The sequence below is a fragment of the Camponotus vicinus genome, unplaced genomic scaffold (assembly GCF_025532165.1).
Source record: "Camponotus vicinus isolate PSW18456_S1 unplaced genomic scaffold, iyCamVici1.0 SCAF_12, whole genome shotgun sequence".
In the NCBI taxonomy this organism is placed as follows: Eukaryota; Metazoa; Arthropoda; class Insecta; order Hymenoptera; family Formicidae; genus Camponotus; species Camponotus vicinus.
The window spans coordinates 7,846,929-7,870,410 of record NW_028141948.1 but is presented as its reverse complement, the minus strand read 5'-3'; the positions used below and the strand labels follow the sequence as shown (position 1 = coordinate 7,870,410).

The window sequence follows — 23,482 nt, the reverse complement described above, 5'->3', positions numbered from 1 at the left end:
TCTTTGTTAATCATGCCTTTTACATGAAAAAAAAGCAATGAGCATTGTTTTCTTTCTTAACTGTTGTTACTAAGGCTTATTCTTAATTATATATAACTTTACACAGTATATTTTTATTGAAATTAACTGTTTTATTAATCGTATTTATGATTGTCTCTAACTCGCATACATGCGTCTCAACTTAAGCCTTATATCTATCTATCTATCGATATATTGATCTATCGATCTAACTTTTCTTAAGTCAGAGAATGACATTATATTCTCAACACTCTCTCTTAATGTCATTCACTTAATATCATTATTACAATATATCAAATAAACTTAAATAATATTAATTAGTATAACTCACTAGTAATTAGTATAACTAGTAATTAATATAACTAACTAATTAGTATAACTAACACAAAATTAAATAATACTGTATATAAAATATACCCTCTCTACCTCTCTAAACCTAAATATCTACGATTGTTACAAAATAAAACATTTGTCAGTCCTTTTGTGAGTATGTCTGCTTGTTGCTCTTTGCCACTAATGTATTCTAGCTTTATATCTCTATTTTTATAATTTTCACAAACAAACTTATATGTAAGGTCTATATGCTTAATCCTACGATTATTTTCTGGATCTTTAATCAAATGGATACACGCTTGATTGTCCTCATATATAGTGACATAGTCGATTTTAATATTAAAGTCTAATAATAATTTCTTAAACCAAAGTCCATCAACAACTGAATTACATAAAGCTATAAGCTCAGCTTCAGTTGTTGATAATGCAATACAATTTTGTTTTTTAGTAACCCAAGATACTGTATTACCAAATACTTTAATTAAATATCCAGACACAGACTTTTTATCTTGTATGTCACCTCCCCAATCTGCATCCACGTAACACACTAAGGTAAAGTACCCAGTAGTTGAACAGGTTTCAAAGTGAAACATATTTAAGTCTAATTTTAGCAAATAAAAATTGATTAATTCAATAAAATAAGTGTTTCTCATGAAAATATGGATAGTTTTGAATCTAATAACAAGCAAAAAAATCATAGATAATAAAATTTTTATATTTTTACAAGATTATTAAAATATACTAAAGATGCAGTAGTAGTTGAACAATCTATTCAGAGAAGCCGCAGTAGTTGAACATTCCCGGAGCATTACTTGAACAAGCGATATAGCTAAGAAAGAGCTGAGATATAGCTAAAAACAAGCGATATAGCTAAGAAAGAGCTGAGATATAGCTAAAAAATTAGTCTTTTATTGATATCAGAGAATATTTATAAAGAATTAATAAATAATATCTATAAGAAATTAAAAATATACACAATACGTTCATTTAAAAATTAAAAATATTTTTATTTATATATTATTATTAATATTATAATTTTTATATCACAAGCAACTAACATAAAAATTTAAACCATTAAATCTAAACAGTTTCTTGTTTAATCTTCAGCGTTTGCTGTAAAACAGTTAACTCATGGAGTTTTATGGATTTTTCCAAATCTTTAAGTTTTAATTCAAGAGCTACTAATTTATTTTGAGATGATATATCATTCTTCACTTTCAGATCTTTTTTTAAGTTTTTAATGTCTACACTCAACTCTTTTTTTTGCTGCAACATTTGTTTTTTGACTTCACTGTACTGTTTTTTAACACTCAGTTCTTTTTCTTTGATAATTTTATTCTTGGTTCGATTTTTTCGTTTTTCTGACAATTCCTCTTCTTTTAATTTTTTGGCAGAATCTTTTTTTTCTAGAATTTCTAACATGTCATCAACAGTACAAGCAATCGGGATATTTTCATCAGATCTTTTTCGTTTCTTTTTTTTATTTACATTGAAATTTGGTTTGTGAAAAGATTTTTCAAAATCAGAGGTCGATTTTTCTGTAGATATAAGTGATAAAGTTTTCTCGGAACTTGCGGAAGTAGTTTCGTTATTATTGGTACACGAACTCTTTTGTTTATCCGAAATAGCAGAGTGACATGATAAGTCTAAAGCTGAAATATTTATTAGTTATTACTATACCGAAAACTATAAAAAATGATAACAATATTAAGTTTTTCACCAACCTTCATAACCATCAGACGTATTTTGAATTTCTTTCAATATTTCTGGATTGGTCCTTGCCATGATAGTGGTATCAGAAGAATTAGAAAATGTAGATTGAGATTTTGATGATGAATTAACATTACTATTGTCATGAATAGATGAATAATCTAATTATCGCATTATCATCAAATATGTCGATTGAATTAATAGAACTCGGAACCTCGAAATTGTCTGCGAATAATTAGATTTGTCATATAAAAATAAAAAAAAGCTACAAAATTAATTCAATAGACCCATCTTACCTTTATGTAACAATTTAGATGAGGATTCATTGGGAAAAAAAACAATGTTTTGTTCAGTTTCTTGGATAATTTCAATGCTTAATGTTGGATTTGTTACAACATCGTATGCAAGAGAGCTGTTTTGCAACAAATCATCGTGGACAATATTTTCAACCTCTATTACTTGCTGAGGATCGAAAACTAAATTTTCATTTAGTTGCTGTGTATCTAAATTATTTTCTAAAGTAATAGAATCATTAATATAAATTAACTTATGGGTACTATCAGCTTCATTCAACCCTTCACTGTTACAACTTTCTTGCACGCACTCTTCACGATCCTTTATAACTATATAGAATAATAACTTATTTATAATATGTATTATCTTATTAAATATAGAAAAAAGTTACTTAAATCATAATATTGTACCACAAACTTGTGACAATTTTTTCCAGGCTTCAAAAAGTGCTTCCTGTTTAACGTCGCCAGTCCAAGATGCTTCCGACTCGTGTTTTTTAAATAATTCAAGTGTACTTGAAGGAATTATTTGACTTTCTAACACTTGTAACAAATCCATTTGGCGCTGAATGTTTGAATCCATTTCCCCAATATTTTCGCAGTTATTTGACTCACATGCTTCGGGAGTACTCTTCTTTTTTATGCTTTTGTTCAGGATATTGTAATCTACGGCATCAGGGTTGAATGGATATAATCCGCAAGCGCGAAAGCCACTTTGAATGGTTTTACTAAAATCGACAGCTTCTAAAGCTAATTTAAGGACCGAAGCAAACATCCATTTCTTAAAATCCACAACATTATTTTCAATTTTATATCTTCTATGTTCCTTTGCATATGAAGCCTTTAAAGGACGAAACAATGCAACGTCCAGTGGCTGAATGATATGGGTAGCATTAGGATATAAGGATATCAATTCGATCTGATTTTCTTTACAAAATTTCACCAGAGGTAATGTGCAGTGTGAGGAATGGCCGTCAACATAAAGAATCACAGGAAAGGGATGATTTTTCTCTTTCAGCCATTTGAAAAAAACATTTTTGATATAATAGTAAAAACTTTCCGCTGACGTCCAGCCACTTTCGGTATGACCGACACCCCATCCTTTCGGTATGTTATCCAAAATATTTTTTTTGGGAGTAGTTTTACGATCAAACATAATCATAGGAGGTGCCATTTCACCGGAAGCTGATGCCGTTATCAACGTAGTTATACAGGCCTTTTCACTGGCACTTACTATTTGATATACTGCCTTTGCTCCTTTTGTTGTAAGAACCGTGTTGTCTTTGGGAACCATCATAAATGCGCTTTCATCTAAATTAAAAATTTGCTCAGGGCTAATAGATAGTAAACCTTTACTTTTCAAATTTTCTAGCACTCGAGAAAACCATCCACGAAGATCAGATTCAGTGACAGCAGCTCTAGTTGAAGTCAAATTTTGGGAAACCCTTTCAGCTAGTGATGGATGCCTTCGCATAAAAGCGTTGTACCAATGTTTACCTGGTCGGTTATTCTTGAAAGGATTTTTTTTCTTATTTCTTATTAAATAGTTTTGAACACAGTCAAAAAGGTGATTTTTTGTGACAGGAAAGCCTCTTTCAGCACAGAATATAATCCAATTGACAATTTCGTTTTCTTCGTCATTATTGAGAATAGTTGACGGACCTTTTTTACACTCAACAGGTGTAAAACACCTCAATTTTAATGACAAAGTACTCTTTGGAACTTCAAATTTACGAGCAGCTTCAGAAAGTGTCATTGAATTACTAGCTGCTTCCATTGCTTGACACATCATTTCAGTGGTCCATAATTTTTCAGATTTTTTTGTATTCGCTTTTTTAACTTTCCCACTGCGATTAGAGACTGTTTTTTTTCTTGCATTACACTGTAAATTAGATTTTTCTGCCGACTTTTTTTTCTGACGCTTAGGCATTTTGCTGTTATTTTATACCAGGAATCGTAAAGTTCTGAAAAACCAAGAAAAACACGATTTAAAGCCATTAACAATTTTTAATTTTACTGATTTTATCATATATAACTTGATTAATTAGCAGTAAATAATATTATTCACAATGTTTATCTTACCTGTGTCATGAATTGTTATAGGTTAGAACGTTGTCAATATTTTATTCTTACAAAATCAATAACTTTTCACTTCAAATTAGTTTTATTTATTGCACTAAACAATAATACAATCACTATAATATTATATTTATATAGTTTTTATCCGAAATAAGTAATTAAACTAGATTGCTTGTTATTGCACCGTAACTCTATTCACTCTGTTCAACTACTGCTGCGATGAGAAAAACATAGGACCGATACTTGAATATGTGACGCCATCTCATTCAAGTTCTAGGTACAGGTTTGAAAATTGGGAGGTATAGTTAGACGATAAAATTCGATATTAAAAAAATATTTTTTGACCTTGCAAAAAATATATAATGTCTGAGAAAGACTATTTCATTTATTGGTACCATTTTTTTTACTCAAAATTATCATATAACGTTTTTTTTGCTGGTTGCTTATTCCAAGCTTGAGTATCATTTTCATGACAAAAGTAGCATCGGTTATTCTTAATACGACAGTATTCAAATTAGTCAAACTATAATTATTTCGATTTAAAGTTTAAAAAAGTTTTTCGAAATTAATTGCTAAGTCATCAAATAATGTTTAAATACTGATATTACTTATATTTAATACCAGGATTTTGTAATAATACAACTCATATAAATTTGTTCAAGTACTAGTCCCATTTTTTGTGGTGTTCAAGTACTGGATACTTTTTATCTAATATTTCTACATCTTTAGGTTTAATAACTGACTTCCATGTGTTCGCTTTAATTATAGATTCTATTTCTTTATTCATTACCTCTTCCCACAAATTCTTATCTCTTCTGTTTTCTAATTCATTATAATCATTCGGAACGTTTTCTACAAAAGACATAGCATCAAATGTCATATACAATTCACAATAATCAAACTTTCCCGAACGCTTTACACTTCTCTTACTCCTAACGTTCAATTTTCCATCCTCTTGTGTCTTTAATTCTTCCTTTTCTAATTCTTTAGTTACCAACTCTTCAGTTTCTATTTCTTCAGTTTCTGAATCTGTTTCATCATCACAGTCATTGCTATCTACATCTACTTGCCGAATTATAACTTCATTTATATTTTGTTTAGTCAATGCTTTTTCTTGATTTTCTTTATAATAAAATATATTTTCATTAAATGCTACATTTCTAGAAATTTGAATTTTATTCCTTTTGATATTCCATAATCGATAACCATTATTTGCATAACCCATCATTATACACTTTTCAGATTTTTTATCAAATTTACTTCTAAATTGATTTTGTACATATGAATATGCTACTGTACCAAATATTCTCAGATTTGTAACATTAGGCTTCCTATCATATCACAATTCAGCAGGAGTTGTTGATTCTAAATTTGCACTTGGACTACGATTTAGAATATACGCAGCAGTTCTTATCGCTTCGTTCCAAAATTGTTTTGGTACCTTTGACTCATTTATCATTGATCTTGCTTTTTCTACTAGACTACGATTAAAACGTTCAGCTTTACCATTTTGCTGCGGAGTGTATGGTACTGTATAGTCAATAGTAGTGCCATTTCTTTTACAATATTGAATCATATCACCTAAAACATACTCTCTACCATTATCACATCGCAAAACTGATATTCGTTTATTAAATTTAGTTTGCACTATCTGTACATATTCTTTAAGACAACTAAATACTTCACTCTTGTTTTTAATCATGTATACGCAAATAATATTCGAATAATCATTAATGAAAGTAACGAAGTATTTTTCATCATCATATGATATTGGATCTATAGGACCACAAACATCTGAATGTACTATTTCTAAAATAGCTTTACTTTTATGTCTTGTTCCAAATTGTAATTTTGTCATTTTTCCGTTTACACAAGATTCACAAAACTCTACTTTATTTATATTTAGTTTTTCAATGCCATCGACCATATCATTATTTATTAATTTCTTTAAATTTGAATAGCTTATGTGTCCATATCTCCTATACCATAGTTTAAGTTTTTCATCCTCTCTATCAATATTTAAACATTCATTTTTCATTAGTTTGAAAGATATCTCATATAAATTGCTTCTCAGACCTAAACCTATTAATCTTCTACCATTGAATAACTTTACTTTACCATCTTCAAATACTATTTTTATATTAAACATATCTAACTTTTTAACAGATAATAGATTTCTCCTTAGATTAGGAACATAAAAAACATTTTTAATCACATTAATTATACATTTTTAATCACATTAATACATTTAATTCTTTTTCCATTTACGTAACTTTGCACATTTATATTTCCTATTCCTGTTGCTTCTAAATAACTTTTATCTTTTGCTATTGCTATTTTTATCGGTTTATTTAATATCATAAAATCACTAAAATACTCTTTATCATTTACTAAATGGTCAGTACATCCTGAGTCGATAAAAAACAGAATATTTTCATTACTTACAGTTTCTACGTTATTATCTCTATTACTTATGAAACATATATTGTCCTCATGAGTATTTTCCATTTCTACATAATCTCCTCTCATTTGTTGATTGTGACCAGTACGTTTAAAATTTGATTGATTATTCCATCCTCGCTGTCCTCTAATTTGATTGCTAGCATTTTTACTTCCCTTATATGTTTGATTGTTTCCTCTCCTATTTTTAACTCCTTGAGATATATTACCCTGAAAGTTATTGTAACTTGGTTGATCTTCAGATGGTTTCTTACAATACTTTTTGATATGTCCATATCCACCACAATTGTGACATTTTATTGATTTGTTGGACATAAATGCAGCTGTCTTCGTTGGCTCACTTTGATCTCCATCATTTTCCTTCTTCTTTTCAGAATCTATTTTCAACCTTGTTTTTACATAATTCATGTCTAATGTTTCAATAGCCATATTTTCGAGTACGGTCACCACTGTCTCATATGATTTTGGTAGTGCGAGGAGCAGTGTGCAAATAGCATTCTCTTCTTTTATCTCTGCACCTGATGATTTCAGTTGACACAAGACGTGGTCGAATTTTGATAGAAATTCCTCTCCTTCATTCATTTTCATTGACATTCATTTTCTTCGTAAAAATAGTTTTCCAGATAAGCTTCTTCTCTCATAGACATCTTGTAAGCTTTTCCACATATCATACGCTGTTTCTTTATCACGAATAATGTCTATTTGCATATCATCTACACACTGTACAAGTATCCCCACACAGCACATTATACTAAAAGATAACGAAAAGATGTCTTTTTTAAGTTATCTTTTCAACAAAACGAAAAGATGTCTATAAAGACATCTTTTCGCTTTGTCGAAAAAGATGACATAAAAGAGACATAATAGTATGTGGCACGTGTTTCTTCGCTTGCCGCTACGCGGCGAGCCACTTTTAACTTATCTCGTATTTAATATTTATCAATGTATATAAAGAATTAGCAATTAATATAAGATCTGCAGCATATTTTTGCCTTTTACGAGCAGTAATGCCAGAAAGAGGATACTACTCGCACGCATCAATCAGAGAGAGCCATATACGTATGCTACGCAGAATGATTGTATGCGTGTGAGCCGCATCCTTTTCTTGACATTACTGTTTATCAGTTTAATTTCTGACAAATGGAATTTAAAATAATTTATTTAATAATCTGGATCTCTTGTTGGGATTCAGAATATTAAACGGATTATTAGAAATTAGGCGGATAAATGGGAGAAATAGTCCATTTATTGCGTGCATTGAAGTATTCCTACTACCGAGTGTCGATAATCTATATAGAATGAATCAAGTCATCTTTTAGTCATCATATGGACAAGACTAAAAAGTCACTGAATTCGGGTCATGAGACGACTTTTAGCCATCTTTCCGTCGACTTAACGATGTCGGTAAACTATGTCTGTGACAAAAAAATGTCCAGTTTTAGTAGTACTTTTAGACGACTTGGTGCTGTGTGAATAAATTTACATTTATTTTCTTTCCTTTTGGCTTCTTCTCTCAATTGATCCGTTTCATAATTTTCAACTCTATATTTAACGAATATCATTTGTTCAACATTATGCTCAGGCAATATCATTTTAACTCGAAATTTTCATGCTTCATAATTATCGCCATTTAATGGATCAATATTGTAATAATTAGTTTTATGCGTATTTTGGGCCATTTCTAAATTAATATGCAGCTTGGACAAAAGACCATGTACATAACCTCGTAATTACTTATCTCACTTTATTGCTGCAATCCTTTCACTGGGCCCATAACCTGTTGTTATTAAGGCTTATTCTTAATTATATATAACTTTACACAGTATATTTTTATTGAAATTAACTGTTTTATTAATCGTATTTATGATTGTCTCTAACTCGCATACATGCGTCTCAATTTAAGCCTTATATCTATCTATCTATCGATATATCAATCTATCGACCTAACTTTTCTTAAGTCAGAGAATGACATTATATTCTCAACATTAACTCTTAGAATCGGAGTATCTTTACTCTTGGTGAATTTTTTTCAACCCATTCTACACTTTTTTATCATTTCATTTGTTTCTGTAGTAATTTTAGCCAATTTTACACAAAACTTTATCGCGTACCGTTGTTTGATAAACGCTTCCATGACGAGATAAAACAAACAGGTCACACAAAACAGGTTCGAATATGAACTGCACTGAACCAAATTAATACAAGAGATTTCAAGTGGCAAGAGATAGATGGCGTTGGGTACGTTTTATAAGATTAGTCCTAAAACTTTATAATCCCAGATCGTCTATATTTACTATTACAAATATTACAACATCTTTATTGATATCTTTATTGATCTTGTTCTTTGATATTTATATTGATAAATACGTAATAATAAATGAATAACATACTTCTTTATATAATAGCCTTTTGATAATAGAATCGAAAGAAAATATATATAATCATTTACCTGTCATGGCAGGTGATAAATGCATCGAGTGGTGGTGGGAGATTTTATTCGTTTATCGCGTAAGCGATAAAGCTGTCGTAAAGTCTCGTCGTGGTAGAAGTCATATTGTTCTTCGGATATTAACGTTACAGAGTTTTCTATAGATAGCTACGGACTACCTAAATAATTTTTGGTCTAGATATAGTTTTGTACAAAAATAAAGTCCGAGCATCTTTCCGTTTTATCATTATCGCGTTGATAGTGGCAATCAGAATTTTTATATGCAAGTGACAAGTGTTTTTTTGACGTGAAAATTTCTCGAATCGCTCTATTTCTCTGTTTCGATCTTAAAACGAACTTGGTCATTAATCCTGGCGCTACATTCTAATTTCAATTATTTTTAAATATTTCTAATTAATAAAGCAATTGCATATAAATTGCTAAAGGTGCTTGTACAATTTGCATGAATTTGACGTTTAAAAACCTGATTTTTTTATCGATACACGGATTTTTTTTGTCGGATAAACAATGGGTTGACATGGATTTGGATGTCTCTATCCTTTTATTACGCAACGCAAGTGACATAAAATAATGTAAATATCTCGCGGAAAATGCTGACGTTCACTGACGAATACCGTTCAGGGAAATGTGATCATAACATCAATTAAAGTATCTCGTTCGCTCTGAAATCATCGAATTATTACAAATATATTCTTCAAGACACAAACACGAAATATGGAAAGTGGCACTTTATTATGTATCAGCTCGATCATTTTTTATCGTCATAGATAAGTATATCGTTGATGAGATAAACCGGTCGATTAATAACGCGATTGCAAGAAAGAACGACTTTTCTACAAATCATATTCAAAATGTTCTTTCTAGTCCTTTTGGTATGTATTGTATCTTTCTCTTTTGCTAATAATTTAATATAACGATAATTTAATATAACGATAAAATACAATACACATCGATACGATATTTCTAATCTGATAAAAAATAAATATCAAATATATATATATATCCTTGTCTCGTATTTTATCGAGTACATAAGAATGATTGCAATTCTTTGATCCGGGATTATTAGTTATATATCATTAAGATAAAAATCAACATATAAAAAATAAAAATGAAAATAGATTTCACACAAGTACGCGTATCCTCTTACGATGTGAATCTTTACTACATGAAAAATATACCCAAAATGCAAAATCTTCAGGATGCAGATTGTTCTGGTCGAACACTAGCTACTCTCCTGATCGCGTGGGTGACGGCAGCAATGGTAGCTTCGATATTATTGCAATGGGAATACATGTGGATTGTTTTGGCGATACTGACGCTGCTCTTCTTATTACTCTGTGGATACACCGGATACAAAATGAAGAAGACTCACGCGAGGATGTTACTCGAGCAGCAAAGAAGAGCAGCGATTCGGACTGTCTCGAGTATCACGGCCATTAATCGCAGACAAGTACTTGATGATCTATATCGAATTAATTATTTTTTGAGATACATATCTTGCAAGCCATGTACATGTCTTACAAATGTATAACATTTTTAACAAATCTCTACCATTTCCATGTATCTTTACAGATAGATTCAACCTACCCGACTCACCTGCATGCGGATTTACCACCATCTTACACGTCCGTGACTATGCAAACAACAACATCAACATCTCCTCAAGCATCCGACGAAGACAAGTATGAAGATCCCCCACCGTATTCGGTCGTAATTGCTTCTTTAGACAATTCGCAAAATCCAAACGCAGAAATTTCAAGCGAATCGAACGTGTCGCCTTTCAAATTTACAAAGACTAGAGTTGCCGATGTCTCTGCCGCCACTTCCGCTTCCACATCCCTCGCGTGCCCACATGGGAGATGAGGAATGCAGTTGAGTTGCCACTCTCGAATGCTTTGAATATTTTTGTTTTCACAATGCTTCCATGAAATGATCAATTAGAGTTACCGATGTTGTTAATGCTAGTCAAATCGACCAGTCTAAATTAAACATTGAACAATTTGAACAAATAAATATTGTAAATAATAAATATAATTAATATGAATAAAAATATTATTGCAATATATGTATTGCAAAAAGTTATTATTAGAATAATTGTATTTATAGTGATAATTATATCTATGATGATGATGAAGATATAATAGTTACAATCTTTCAAGATGAAAATAATAAAAATTATATTTACAATATTGAAAATTATATTGAATAGTAGTAACATCACTCAGTAGTGCATCTTTTAAATCGAATTTTTGGTATGTAAGTAATACTATTAATAATAATTTTATTCAAATTAATTTGTTTCTATTTTTACTAATTTGCATGTGTGTTATCATACATATTGTATTAAAAATCAGAAATTTATATTTATATTATATAACTTGTAATATTATTTGATAACTAGAATACTACCTAGATACTCCTAAGCATGCAATACACGCAATTTCCCGCGTTTTACGAGAATTCAAATAACGCTTTACGTACTACCTCTCCGGCTGGAACATTGGAAACTAATATCCGTGACATTTCAATGACGTCATTTATACTGTTAAAATGTTTTCAAATATTACATCGACCGTACTCGAAACTCTTCATCCCTAACATCTCTCCGACCGCACCCTAAATTATTGGATATATTCATACAAAAAAGATGAACAATTAGAACAAGAAAATGACAAAAGTTGTTTGTAATAATCATGTGATATTATATCTTCCTTGAAAGATTTATTATTGTGTGTATGTTTTATCGTATTATAAAAGTTATAATGTATAATAGCGAATGAATTAACACATTCACTTATAATAAGTATTTCTTTTACTAAAGTAATTATATATATTTTTTTATTCTTTGAATTATATAAAAAAGTTTTTTCCATGAACAATTGATTAAAGGATCGATACTATATTTCGAATATAAGAAACAAATATTGTCGCAGACAAAAAGAGTGTGATACTTTTTTTTATCGCGTTTCTTAAGTCTAGCATTCGTTCGCGCAATAGCGATAATATAATTATATAGATATGATTATTTACTGAATATATACGAGGAAAAAACTATTGATCGCGAAAATTTTAAACGCAAAGTTCTGACAATGAGAGAGAGAGAGAGAGAGAGAGAGAGAGAGAGAGAGAGAGAGAGAGAGAGAGCAAAGGACGCAGGTGACATCTAGTATGCGCGACATTTGACTAATACAACAGTCCGAACTCAGCGTCGAATGGATAATTCGTTACATCGGAAAGATTGAGCGCGAGAGGCGTACCAGCGTGCATTGGCACCTATTTCTCACTTATAAACACAGATGTCTATAATATCTGTGCTTATCAACTATTCTCTCTATGGCTGTGTTCCGATATATTCACTGTTAGTATTAAAAATTTCTAATTTACGCACCGACGAGATACTATTAAAGACCGATGGTCTTATTCCTCAGGAAAGTTAGCCCCCCTCCCCCACTTTGACTATTGGGAATTTTTTTTCACCAGTTTGGTGATTGATTGGTAATGTTTGGTATAATATTCAAAACTTTTGGTAAACTTTTGGTCTTTTGTTTTTTCAGAAAACAAATTTTTAATCTTCTTTTAACCCCCCCCCCCCCCCCCCGTCATTTTGACTATTGGGCATTTTTTTCCAATCTGATTATTGATTAGTAGTGTTTGGTATTGTATTTAAAACGTTTGGTCTCCCGTTTTTTTTCAAAAAATCATAAACAAATTTTTAATCTTTTCAGAAAATTGTGAAGGAGAGTGGTATCCTCACCGATTTTGCTGAAATTTATGCACTAGAGCACGCTATAGAGAAATATTGCTAGAAAGTAGAATATAAGATTAAAAGATTCATTAGAGAAATTTTTAAAAGAGTAATACTTTTTTAAAATTAATATTTTTAATTATATTATAAAAATTCTCTAATAAAATTATCATCCAGCAACATTTCTCTTATTTTCCAATCTTCATCAAATTCTTGTCTACAAGTATCTCTAATGGATTCTATTTTATATTTAATTGTACGTTATCAATCATCCTACTAATTTTATTTAAGTAATACCATAAAGTTGTAAATCTAAGATATAAAGTTGTAAATCTTACTATTATTATAGATATAAGTAACGGTAAATAATGCGATTCATTACTATCACGTCATTGAATTGAACACATCACATAGATTTTTGCACAGTAAAAAAGTGAAACTCATTATTCATAGTTTATTCTTTCTTCTTTCTCTAGTATTTGCTTTTCTAAAAATTATATTTTTAATAAATAATAATAATTTATCATATGTCTGTTGAGTTACATATTAAATTGTTAAATTATGTATGTAACAATTAAATCACATAATCGTTCATTTCTTTACCTCTATTTTCTAAATACCTATAGATATCATAGCATTGCGATATCGTATTTAAATAAAATATATTCTCTCTTATTGTTTTAAAAATTTTATAATGATTATTATAGAATTGAAATTAAAAAATTATTGCATTTTTTTTTACTTTTTTCGATCATGTGTCAAATCTGTCTGAAACATTTATTTTGGAAAAAATTTTATTCTAGAAATATGCAAAATAAATTATTTGAAAAACGATTTGTCAAAAACCAACATTCGTTCTGTGATAGAATGACGTATATATGTATATATATATATATATATATATATATATATATATATATATATATAATATGATATTTTATAAAATTAAATTTCAAAAAAATAAAATATCTTCATATTAAGTTGTGTTGAATGTTTTTCTGTGTTTCTTGAAAAATAAAAATTTTGTAGCAACGTTTTCTCGAAAATAATTCCATCCTTCCTAGTCTCATAGAAATAAGCTATATCTGTTGCGTGTGTGTTCGTCATATTGCTATATTTTTTTGAAATTAACTTAAACGGAATGTTTCCGATCTAGCACAGCTAAGATGAAGAGATATAAAAGCACCGTCTTGTTTTATTTTGACATACTCCATCCCGTTAACGAGTCTGCGCGTTGCAGGAGATTTCTGTTTGGCTTTTCCCGGTAGCGGCGGGATACACCTATTCCCGCCAGTCACGTGGTGAGCTTTCTCGGGTACGGATCGCGTTCCCCTGTCTTGGCCTTCTTTTCCCTCGGTATTACGGTAATACTTTGACGGTAGCGTGTGAAAGAAAACCCCCATCGAGAGAGCCAGTCGGATTCAATACGGATCAGCGCGCATCTTTGAAATTAACGCCCGAGGTAAATACAAAATCTTCCTGTCTTATTGCACGTGATTGAAAATTTTGCATTTAAATTGTGATTTTGTATTTGCGGCTCATCAACTCAAAAGTCAATTTCGTTTGAATAATAGAAATTAATAGCAAGATAATATGTCGTTTGACGTAAGTGTGCGTTATCATCTTGAAGGGCGAGAACATACTGCGAAAGTAGACACATATACGGTCGATATCGTGCAACATAGAGCGTCTACATTTGGAATCTAATATCTACCTAGGAACAGTGTCCGATGATACTTAGTTACCGTATTGAATAATACAATATACATCGATGTGCTTACCTGACGACTGACAGTCTACTTTGTGCACCTTCTCGTGGGGTGATATAAAATCTACAAGAAAACACAAGAATTCCTTATACTCTTTACCGACTTTACGCATTTTTTTTACAATATTTCAGCTGCTGATTGCAAAAATTGCGTTAACTTTTCATATTTCATAATTATATAGTCAAATCAGAGATCTCATATTTTATAATACTAATTTAAATATTAGATAGGCACATACAATTCGTAGTATCTGCAATCCAAAGAAGAAAAATTACGGACGTGACGCGAAATTATAATCTTATGACGCGAAAAATTAAAGGGAAATGTCTTTCTTGCCTATATTACATTTCTTATTTTCCAAGATTTCTTAATTAAACTTTCAATTAGAATTTTAATAAAAGTACGTGATCTTTTCGTGAAGATATTCACGGAAAAAAATTATATTTGATCCAAGATTACAAATGAAAGCGTGTCAAAAGAAAAATTTGTATCTCTCTGCTAATATTATAATAACACTTGTATGCAAATTATTTGAATAGATGATTTGTGCATTTCATTCCAGATATCGCGTATTAGTAGGAAGATCTCAACAGAAGCTTTTTGAAAATACTTCAGAAATGGGTGATTCCCACAATATCACTCTCTTCTTCGGAAATGGATTCTATTTACTTTTCTTAGAGGCACCGTATTTGAGTCTTTCAGAATAGTGATAGTTTATTTTGCGAGTAGATGATATTTTAAGAAACGGAAAACTTCCTTGCAACGATATAAAGTCGACTCTTATGCGTTACTTTACGACAATTTGGTTTTGTCGAACCTCATTACATTTTTTTGAAGAAGTCTTTGAGAAAAGTTCTTTATGAATATTTTAAAATTATAACTCAATTTCATTATACATGAGTTATACTTGTTATCCAATTCTGTACTTTGTTATTCAACTTTAGCGTATATGTAAAATATAACATTCGGAAAACTTATTGTTAGTGTATTTATATATATATATATATTATGCAGATTGAATTTACAACGTACAACGTCACAATTCATGCTTTCAATTTTTTTATTAAAATAATTATTAATCAAATTTAATCGATTAGAAAATTTTTCGTTGTTTTTTGATAGTAAATGTTTATAAAGTAAAGCTTATAAGTATCGAGTACATATGCCGATTTTGTGATTTTTGTTGCGTTACATCATGCACATATGAGTTGAATTAATTAATTTTACTTCTCAATTAATATAACTGGCGCACAGCAGCTTTATATTCTGGCTTGTTATTTTCCATAATATGCAATTAATATCCTCAATAAACAATATATACAACAAATATACTACATAATTATGAAAAGATATATACAACATAGTATATACTACATAATTATGAAAAAAATATATGCAAATATGTAACAAATCACCCTATAATTTCAATTTCCACATTAACGTGATATTTGTAACATATTTCGAGAGAAAAGAGAGCTATTGTACATATAATCATCAATATATTCCTCGTTATTATCCGCGATAACAAACTTTGCTTTATAAAAAAACATAAAATTGCTGTTTTACATGAGTTGAATAACATTGAAACTCGAATCAAACATGAGCGAATAGCGAAAAGAATGGGTAGAGAAAAACTTTTCCTTTGCGTGTCACATGCGAATATGTTTCTCTTCGGATTCGTGTAGTGCGACGTGTTTGAGAATACTCGTCAAACAACGAGTTTTCGACATTTTCTCTTTTGTTTGTGTAACCAAACTCTCTTTGAGCTCCTCAACTAATTCGGATGTCTGTTATTATAGCGTGTTTTGTTTGGAATTGCCGGATTAACCAATGAATGGAAATAGTTTATCACAGAATTAAAATACGCAAAAAATGCATTATATGATTATGAGAATGCCACGTTATTATGAAATTTTCAAAAGCATTTATGTTTCCAATAAGAATATTTATATGTCATCTAAAATTTTTTTAAATTTTAACATTCGATGGATTTTTTTTATATTTATATGCGAATTTAAATTTTGTTAAAGCTCATATCTCAACATTTATATCTCAAATTTAGCTACGAATAATTTAATCCATAAACTGCGAACGCAAGCGAGATATTTTTATCCTTTATTGGAAAATCTGATGATGCAACGAGATGTGGGTGAACAAGATATTTGATGCTGCCGATCTTTGCGGTGATCTCTGATCCCCGATAGAGATTAACGAACCTGATCGATGAAACCTCGAGGGTGTTGCAATCCATCGATTGTTTCAAATCTCTGCAGCATGAGCGCACAAAGAGACCGATCTCCATTATCGGGAGCATAAAGTAAAAAATAAAAAGAAATTGAAAAAAAGAATTATATAATATATGAAAATTTTTATAAGAGAATTTCATGTACTTGATATTTTAAAAAACGTGAATATACACAAAAGATATCTCAAAATTATCAGATGGTCTTTTAACAACTGATTCTCTAATTAATTTAGCGATTTTTTCTTAGGGAAAATTGAAAATCGAAGCATTAATAGTTTTCAAGTTGTAAACCATTGAAAAAGAAAAGCTTTCGACGAACTAAGCTCTAAAGTCTAAAGATTAATAAAACTACGGTTAATTTAAAATTACTCTGATAGAATTTTAATTTCAAATTTAGTTACAAAAATATTGGAAGAAATTGAAAATTCACAAAAAAAATACATTTTCACTAAGGAAAAATCGATTCTAAATTGGCTGAGAGAATCTGTTATTAGAAGAACGTATTTTTGAGGTATCTTATTAAATATACAGGGTGTCCCAGACCACCCGTACACCCCTTTTAAAATACAAATAAATGGCTTTTATAAAAAATCGCGAACAATTTTTAAGTAAATCGGGTGCGTTCTATCAAATGATGATATTTTCAACTTTTGATTCCGACCGGAAATACGCCATCCGGATCGGAAGTTGAATTTTTTTAGGGGAACATGGTACTTTTTATTACAGATTCGAATTGTACATGAAAAAATAAGAAACTTTTGTATTAAACGTTTTTTCTGAAAGTGCCTCTGTCAATCTTAAAATTGACCTTGAAAGTAACTGTGATGAAATAATGAACTGAATGAAGATTGTCAATGAAGATTGTCAATGAAGATATTAAATATATATTAAATATATACCTTTTAAATATATACTTTTAAATATATGTTTAAATGTATGAAAGATTAGAGGATAAGAGAAATGGAGTTGATTTTGTATAATCGTGCTATTAGGTAAATTCTGTGCCTCGCCTGTTAGCGCGACCACTCACGAGTGAAATGTACATCAGCTTTGATGTTGAAGTCCCTTTGTGGGATCCGAGTGGTTGTTAATAACTTTGAAGCGCGGCTCTCTAGGGAGGATTGGCCGGCGCGAACCTTCGCGATAGGGAGCATAGGGAGCTTCGTCTGGATCGTTAGACGAGGAGATATTGAACTTTGTGTCTCATAAAAAATGGACTCGAACTGTAATTTCGCAGAACAGCCAGTGCGCGGGCTACTTTCGATCAGCCATCGGGAGAGACAATGTTATGTGGCCGGCTACTATGACCGATATGACGTAGAACGTTCGATTTTTCCGGGGAAATAAGGGCGTTTCAGGCAAGGGTTGAAATTGGCGTAATTTCAATAAATTCCACCTTCGCTGCAAATAAACTCTATATATTTAATCGCGATAGGAACGCGAGAATTGGAGAATAAAATGCAATATTTGGTCTGTCGTAAAATTGAAGATTAAAAGATTTAAAGGACTTCGTATCGCGATCAATAATTTTTTAACGCATTTGTCCTTATATCATACGATCAGTTTGTTATTAATCGTCTCACAGAGGACATTATTACCCGTGACGCGAAAAATTATTAAAAAATGTGCACGTGTTAAATTCAAGCGTCATAAATATTCGATTCATTACGTCGATGGCGCCTCCTCTTTTGACGCCGACTCGCGCCGGTCGATCGGACATCGATTGCTTCGAAATAATAAATGTCACGACCGATTGTTTACACGGTTGTAAGCACGTCTCCACGATCGAATCATACTGCGAATACTTACATATTTGCACGTTCGAGAAATTAATCTTATTTGGACAATGGAATTTAGCAAATTGCTTCAGCTTGAAAATAATTCGATTGGTTACGCGAGGACACAAACCAGAGACATTAATCTCACTTATTCTTGGATTTTCCCGAGCGATGGTGGGGCTTTAAATAAAAAGGAATGAGCGCGCATTACCCTCAGAGTAGATAAAAATGAAAGACATTTCCATGGCATTACATTCTGCTCTTTTGTCAAGCGAGAATTCTACGAGAAAGTGGCATTGCTAATAAATTGAAATTTTTGTAATTCAAACCTGATTCCTCCCCAAAGACCTCCTTTCTTCCAATATAGATCGACAGATACAACGAGCTTTAAAGAATTATTAGTTCTTGGATTGGGATGTTTCGAGCTCCTGCTCGACAAAGATCGAGTCTGTTTTCGCGAATGCCAAAGTAACCGCATGCTTCAAATTCGTTAATGGCGTCTCGAGGCAAAAAGAGAGAGAGAGGTGCCAGCAAAGTGGAAGCCACTAAAAGTGCATTTTCTCGTAACAAGTTTGTTAGTATCCCGGAGAATAACTACATCGGTCCAACCGACAGCGTCACGACAATATTATCGCTGAAACTTTCAGACTTAAAATTAAATGGACGTAAATACTTTAGCCTTCATTGTTTTCCAATAATGGTAGCGAAAAATACATAAATAATTTGAGAGGGCGCAAACGAAATTTTCAAATTAATATTACAATTTTTTCACTCTCTTTTTTGCAATTAACTTTTTCCCCGTTAACTATATCGCTGTTTAAAAATACAATCTAATTACTGATTTCCATTACCAAGCCTCCTACGTACACGACGGAATATGTGGAGTTTTTTCGTGGAAAACGGTTTACGTAATGAAAAACTGTGATGCAGCTCCACGCAAATAGATAAGATAGAACTTTGTTTTGATAAAAGAAGTTTTCAGAGCAGCAAGCTACTCTAATGATAAGAAACGGAAAAAAGGGAGATATAGAGGATCGTGAGATAGATTCACGCTGCTCGCTGCTAATTTCATCATCAAAGAATCCATCTAATGATGTCTTGTTCGTTGCAGTAGTACTTTACTGTTTTAATTTCTGTCGTTCTACAAATCTTACAATCTTTTCCCTCGTTTTCGAAGGAGCTATTATTAGCTCTCGTTGCTCAGCCAAGTAACGTATAAAGATGCAGTCAATATTGCTTAATTTTGTACTTTATACCCGTATAGAGACTTTAGCTAAGCGCAAGATTGAGAAACAAGCTTTTGGTCGCAATTATTAATACAAATACAATGTTGATTTTTATGTTAATTTAAAGTTAATTTAAAATTCTTTACAATAGCTCGGAAATTAAACTCGAGAGAAATTTGATTTAAATTTCATAATTTATGCTTTAATTAATGCCTCGATTCATTTTCTTGCAATAAATTACTTACACAATGTCGCTAATTATAAATGCTTAATTTGGAGTGCTTGAAATCGCGCGCTATAATCAAATTCGTGAAATCAAATTCAATGTAACAAGAGATTCAATTCAGTTAGGTATACATATACATATATATACAAGGTGTCCCAGGTATCTTCCGTCCAAAAAAAAGGCAGATTCTCTGGCCAATTTAAAAACGATTTTTCCTCAGCGAAAATGTCGCGGCACTAATAGTTTTCGAGTTATAAACGATTGAAAATAAAGGGTTTTTCGCAAACTAAGGCTTATGGGAATAAAATATTAATAAAGTCACATTCTTTAGTTAATTTTAGGTAGAGTTTACTTTAAGAGAATTTTAATTTAAGGCTTAGTTAGAAAGATACATGATGACAAAAATTGGGAATATGCAAAAAATAATGATCTCCCTCGACATTTTCGCTGAGGAAAAATCGTTTTTAAATTGGCCAGAGAATCTGCCTTTTTTTTTGGACGGAAGATACCTGGGACACCCTGTATATATCTTTTCCTCAGCTGGACCTAGGCTACCTTCATCTTCGTTATCTCTAGGTATGGGAGCATGGATTAACTTGCGAGATAATATCTCATAAATTTCCCATCGATAGTAGCACATTTCGTGGTACATCGATTTTCCCTTACATTCCTGGAGATTCACGTCGACTCTGATCGTCAGAACGATTTAATTATAAATGAACAGGAACAATCTTATTAATTTTTACCCCCTTTTGTAAATCTCGACTTAATAATTACGGGTATTACTGTAAGACTGTTCGCGTTTCCTTCTCCATTATATCATTAGGATCGAATCAGTGAGAGAAGAAGAGTTTGACCTAACACTTCTCTCTCTGCGACCAAAAAAAGGAAGAAAAAAAAGTCGGAATACCCTCAAGCGTAATCGGTTTCCATTAATTATTGTCTATCGTGATTTTCTCTTTGCCAGTCTGCCTTCGGTAAAAAGAAAACCGCCTTAAACGCAGAGTAACTCTCATTCTGATGGTACTTGTGATTTTTTTGCGCTTCCTGTCGACGTCGGGTATCGCCATTAATCGCCCGTTATATTGCACATTTATCGCAGTCGTATAGTTTTATTTTACGATACGAGTTTTCGATAGACCTGCATTGACACTCCTATTGTTATTTATAGGAGTCATAAAAATCGAGGATCTGTGTGTAAAAAAATCTTTATGATACCTATTATTATGTGTAAAATATTGTAAAAATTCGCATAACGCATTCAGATTTTCTCCTAAAAAATCATAAAGATTAATAAAAATTCCCTATTGATTATGTCTAATTGTGTCCCATGTCGCGGGATTAATTAGAAAGCTGACGGATGGACAATCGAAATTTGCATCTAGGCTTTGCAATTTTCTTGTATCTTCCGCAGCCTCGATGTTTTGTGACGTTGCTAATAATATCTGCACCAGAGATTATCCGATAAAGTAGACTCATTAAGTTTTCTCGGTATTTTCAATAGCATTTAATGAGAACGCAAGTCAATTTTATTAGCTCAAAGGTATAAACAGGATAGGCACTTCACAAGGTTCGCAGAAGCGAAAAGAATTCCCTGTAGGACAAGAGAAGACTGCAAAATGTTTTGAAATTGATGAAACCTTACATATATAGAACGATAGCAAAAAATATAAAACATCATGTAGACTCGAGTTTAAAAAGCAAGAATAGGATTGATGCGAATATTGACGTTTCCTTCAAGAGAACGGATTTTCAATGGCCAATTTTCATAGAAAAGATTGAGAAACTGTATGTATATTAGAGGTTTTCTTTAACGGTACAATGTCTATTTTTAAACTTTTCTTCGATTGTAGTCTTCCTTATTTCTTTCCTTATTAAAGTCAGGGTTACCTACATATTTTATCGACAATACTAAACTGATGCAAATTTTACAAATAATTACATCAAAATATAATTAAGAAATACACACATATATCAAATAGATGGGTTATAATAATTTATTTCTCGCAGCAACGCAAGTGTCTAGCATTTTCTCGACATTTTCTCGATAAAACGAACAGTTCTAGATAGAATCTCGCGTGAAAATGTGTTACCAAAGATAATACGTAACATAGATGAAATGAGGCACTTTCATCGAAGGTTTGCGATCTCGCCTTTATTTTTGCGGATTGACCTGTAGGATGATAGAAAAAAATCACATATATGTGCATCGTTTCATCCGGATCGTTTCTCGCGATTTTTTTCCTCCGTTTCTCACGACCGCTCAAGACAACCATTTCCTGCGAATACTCTTTCTAAAATTGAAAAGAAAAACGTAGCTTCTTCAACTATCCGCTATCCTCGTTCTATTCGTAAACCAACCGATAGATATAAAGGTAACATAAGCCTTGGAATAGTTCAACGCGCTCATTCTATATGCGATTTTTATCTCGCGTTTTCTGAGGAATATGATAACGTTATATCAAATCTAAACAGTATCTCATGTGAATGATAATAATAATTTATATGAATAGTAATATTATTAAACTATTATATCATTATTAATGTACAATTATTTTCTCAATATAACTCTATTAGAGTTTTGTTTAAAATGACATTTTCGATAATATCGGGAGTGAAAAATAAATCGCCGTTTCTCTTCGAGTTTCAGTAATTACTCGACTAAATGTAGCCTGAAATAAAGCCGGAAGATCCCGGAGATAAGGTGATGTTTTTAGCAATATCTGAATCGATGCTACAGAATGACATCCATTGTTTTTTGAGAGTGGATATATTCTACCTCCGGTATTGTTTCCAAAGAATGAGGGCGCACGATCCAATGCGCTCACTCATAGATTTTATCGTCGTTGTCATACACACGTTATATTACGTGAAAATATCGTGATGGATTCGTAATTATACGGACCACTTATAGAGTCCGGAAGAAATCTTCGTTGAGAACAATTTGAAACGCCATCATGAAAACTGGCATATTCTAATGACAGATATTCAAGAAAATGCAACTTTATATAATGCTTTTGAAGCTTCTTCCCTTTTAAGAAGCACCATTTTCTTTGCAAACAATATATTCCTTTTGAAAAGTTTCTCTCTCTCTTTTTTTAGATATCTTTTATAATCTAGAATCTTTTATAATCTAGAAAAATTGCAATCT

The 23,482-nt window shown here is 31.4% G+C and overlaps 3 protein-coding genes across 4 annotated transcripts in view; 2 read left to right on the top strand and 1 right to left on the bottom strand.

Moving 5' to 3' along the window:
• Window positions 1-193: 193 nt before the first annotated feature.
• On the bottom strand, window positions 194-4,943 carry LOC145962997 (uncharacterized). The gene is made up of 4 exons (XM_083084554.1): window positions 4,437-4,943; window positions 2,358-4,318; window positions 2,076-2,286; window positions 194-2,003 (listed from the first exon to the last, which is right to left on the bottom strand). Exon 2 carries the CDS (start codon window positions 4,282-4,284, stop codon window positions 2,752-2,754), a length of 1,533 nt encoding a protein of 510 aa, XP_082940680.1. The 5' UTR covers window positions 4,285-4,318; window positions 4,437-4,943; the 3' UTR covers window positions 194-2,003; window positions 2,076-2,286; window positions 2,358-2,751.
• A 4,480-nt stretch (window positions 4,944-9,423) lies between these two features.
• On the top strand, window positions 9,424-12,066 carry LOC145963119 (uncharacterized). 2 transcript variants are annotated; one of them, XM_083084788.1, is made up of 3 exons: window positions 9,424-10,214; window positions 10,541-10,792; window positions 10,915-12,066. In XM_083084788.1, exons 1-3 carry the CDS (start codon window positions 10,194-10,196, stop codon window positions 11,203-11,205), a joined length of 564 nt encoding a protein of 187 aa, XP_082940914.1. In that variant the 5' UTR covers window positions 9,424-10,193; the 3' UTR covers window positions 11,206-12,066. The 2 variants fall into 2 exon arrangements, with proteins under 2 accessions (XP_082940914.1, XP_082940915.1); XM_083084789.1 differs by having other exon boundaries at window positions 9,425-9,914.
• Window positions 12,067-14,399: 2,333 nt separating this feature from the next.
• LOC145963117 (uncharacterized) overlaps window positions 14,400-23,482 on the top strand; it is a 36,519-nt gene continuing 27,436 nt past the window's right edge. Inside the window, exon 1 of the mRNA XM_083084787.1 lies at window positions 14,400-14,549. The gene's annotated coding sequence lies outside the window, so the exon portion shown is untranslated. The remainder of the gene's footprint in view (window positions 14,550-23,482) is intronic.

Coding starts and splice junctions, on each gene's coding strand:
- LOC145962997 (XM_083084554.1), bottom strand. CDS start 4,284: ATGCCTAAGCGTCAGAAAAAAAAGTCGGCAGAAAAATCTAATTTACAG.
- LOC145963119 (XM_083084788.1), top strand. CDS start 10,194: ATGTTCTTTCTAGTCCTTTTG. Junction 10,215..10,540: donor TGTTCTTTCTAGTCCTTTTG/GTATGTATTGTA, acceptor CAAAATCTTCAG/GATGCAGATTGTTCTGGTCG. Junction 10,793..10,914: donor CGGCCATTAATCGCAGACAA/GTACTTGATGAT, acceptor GTATCTTTACAG/ATAGATTCAACCTACCCGAC.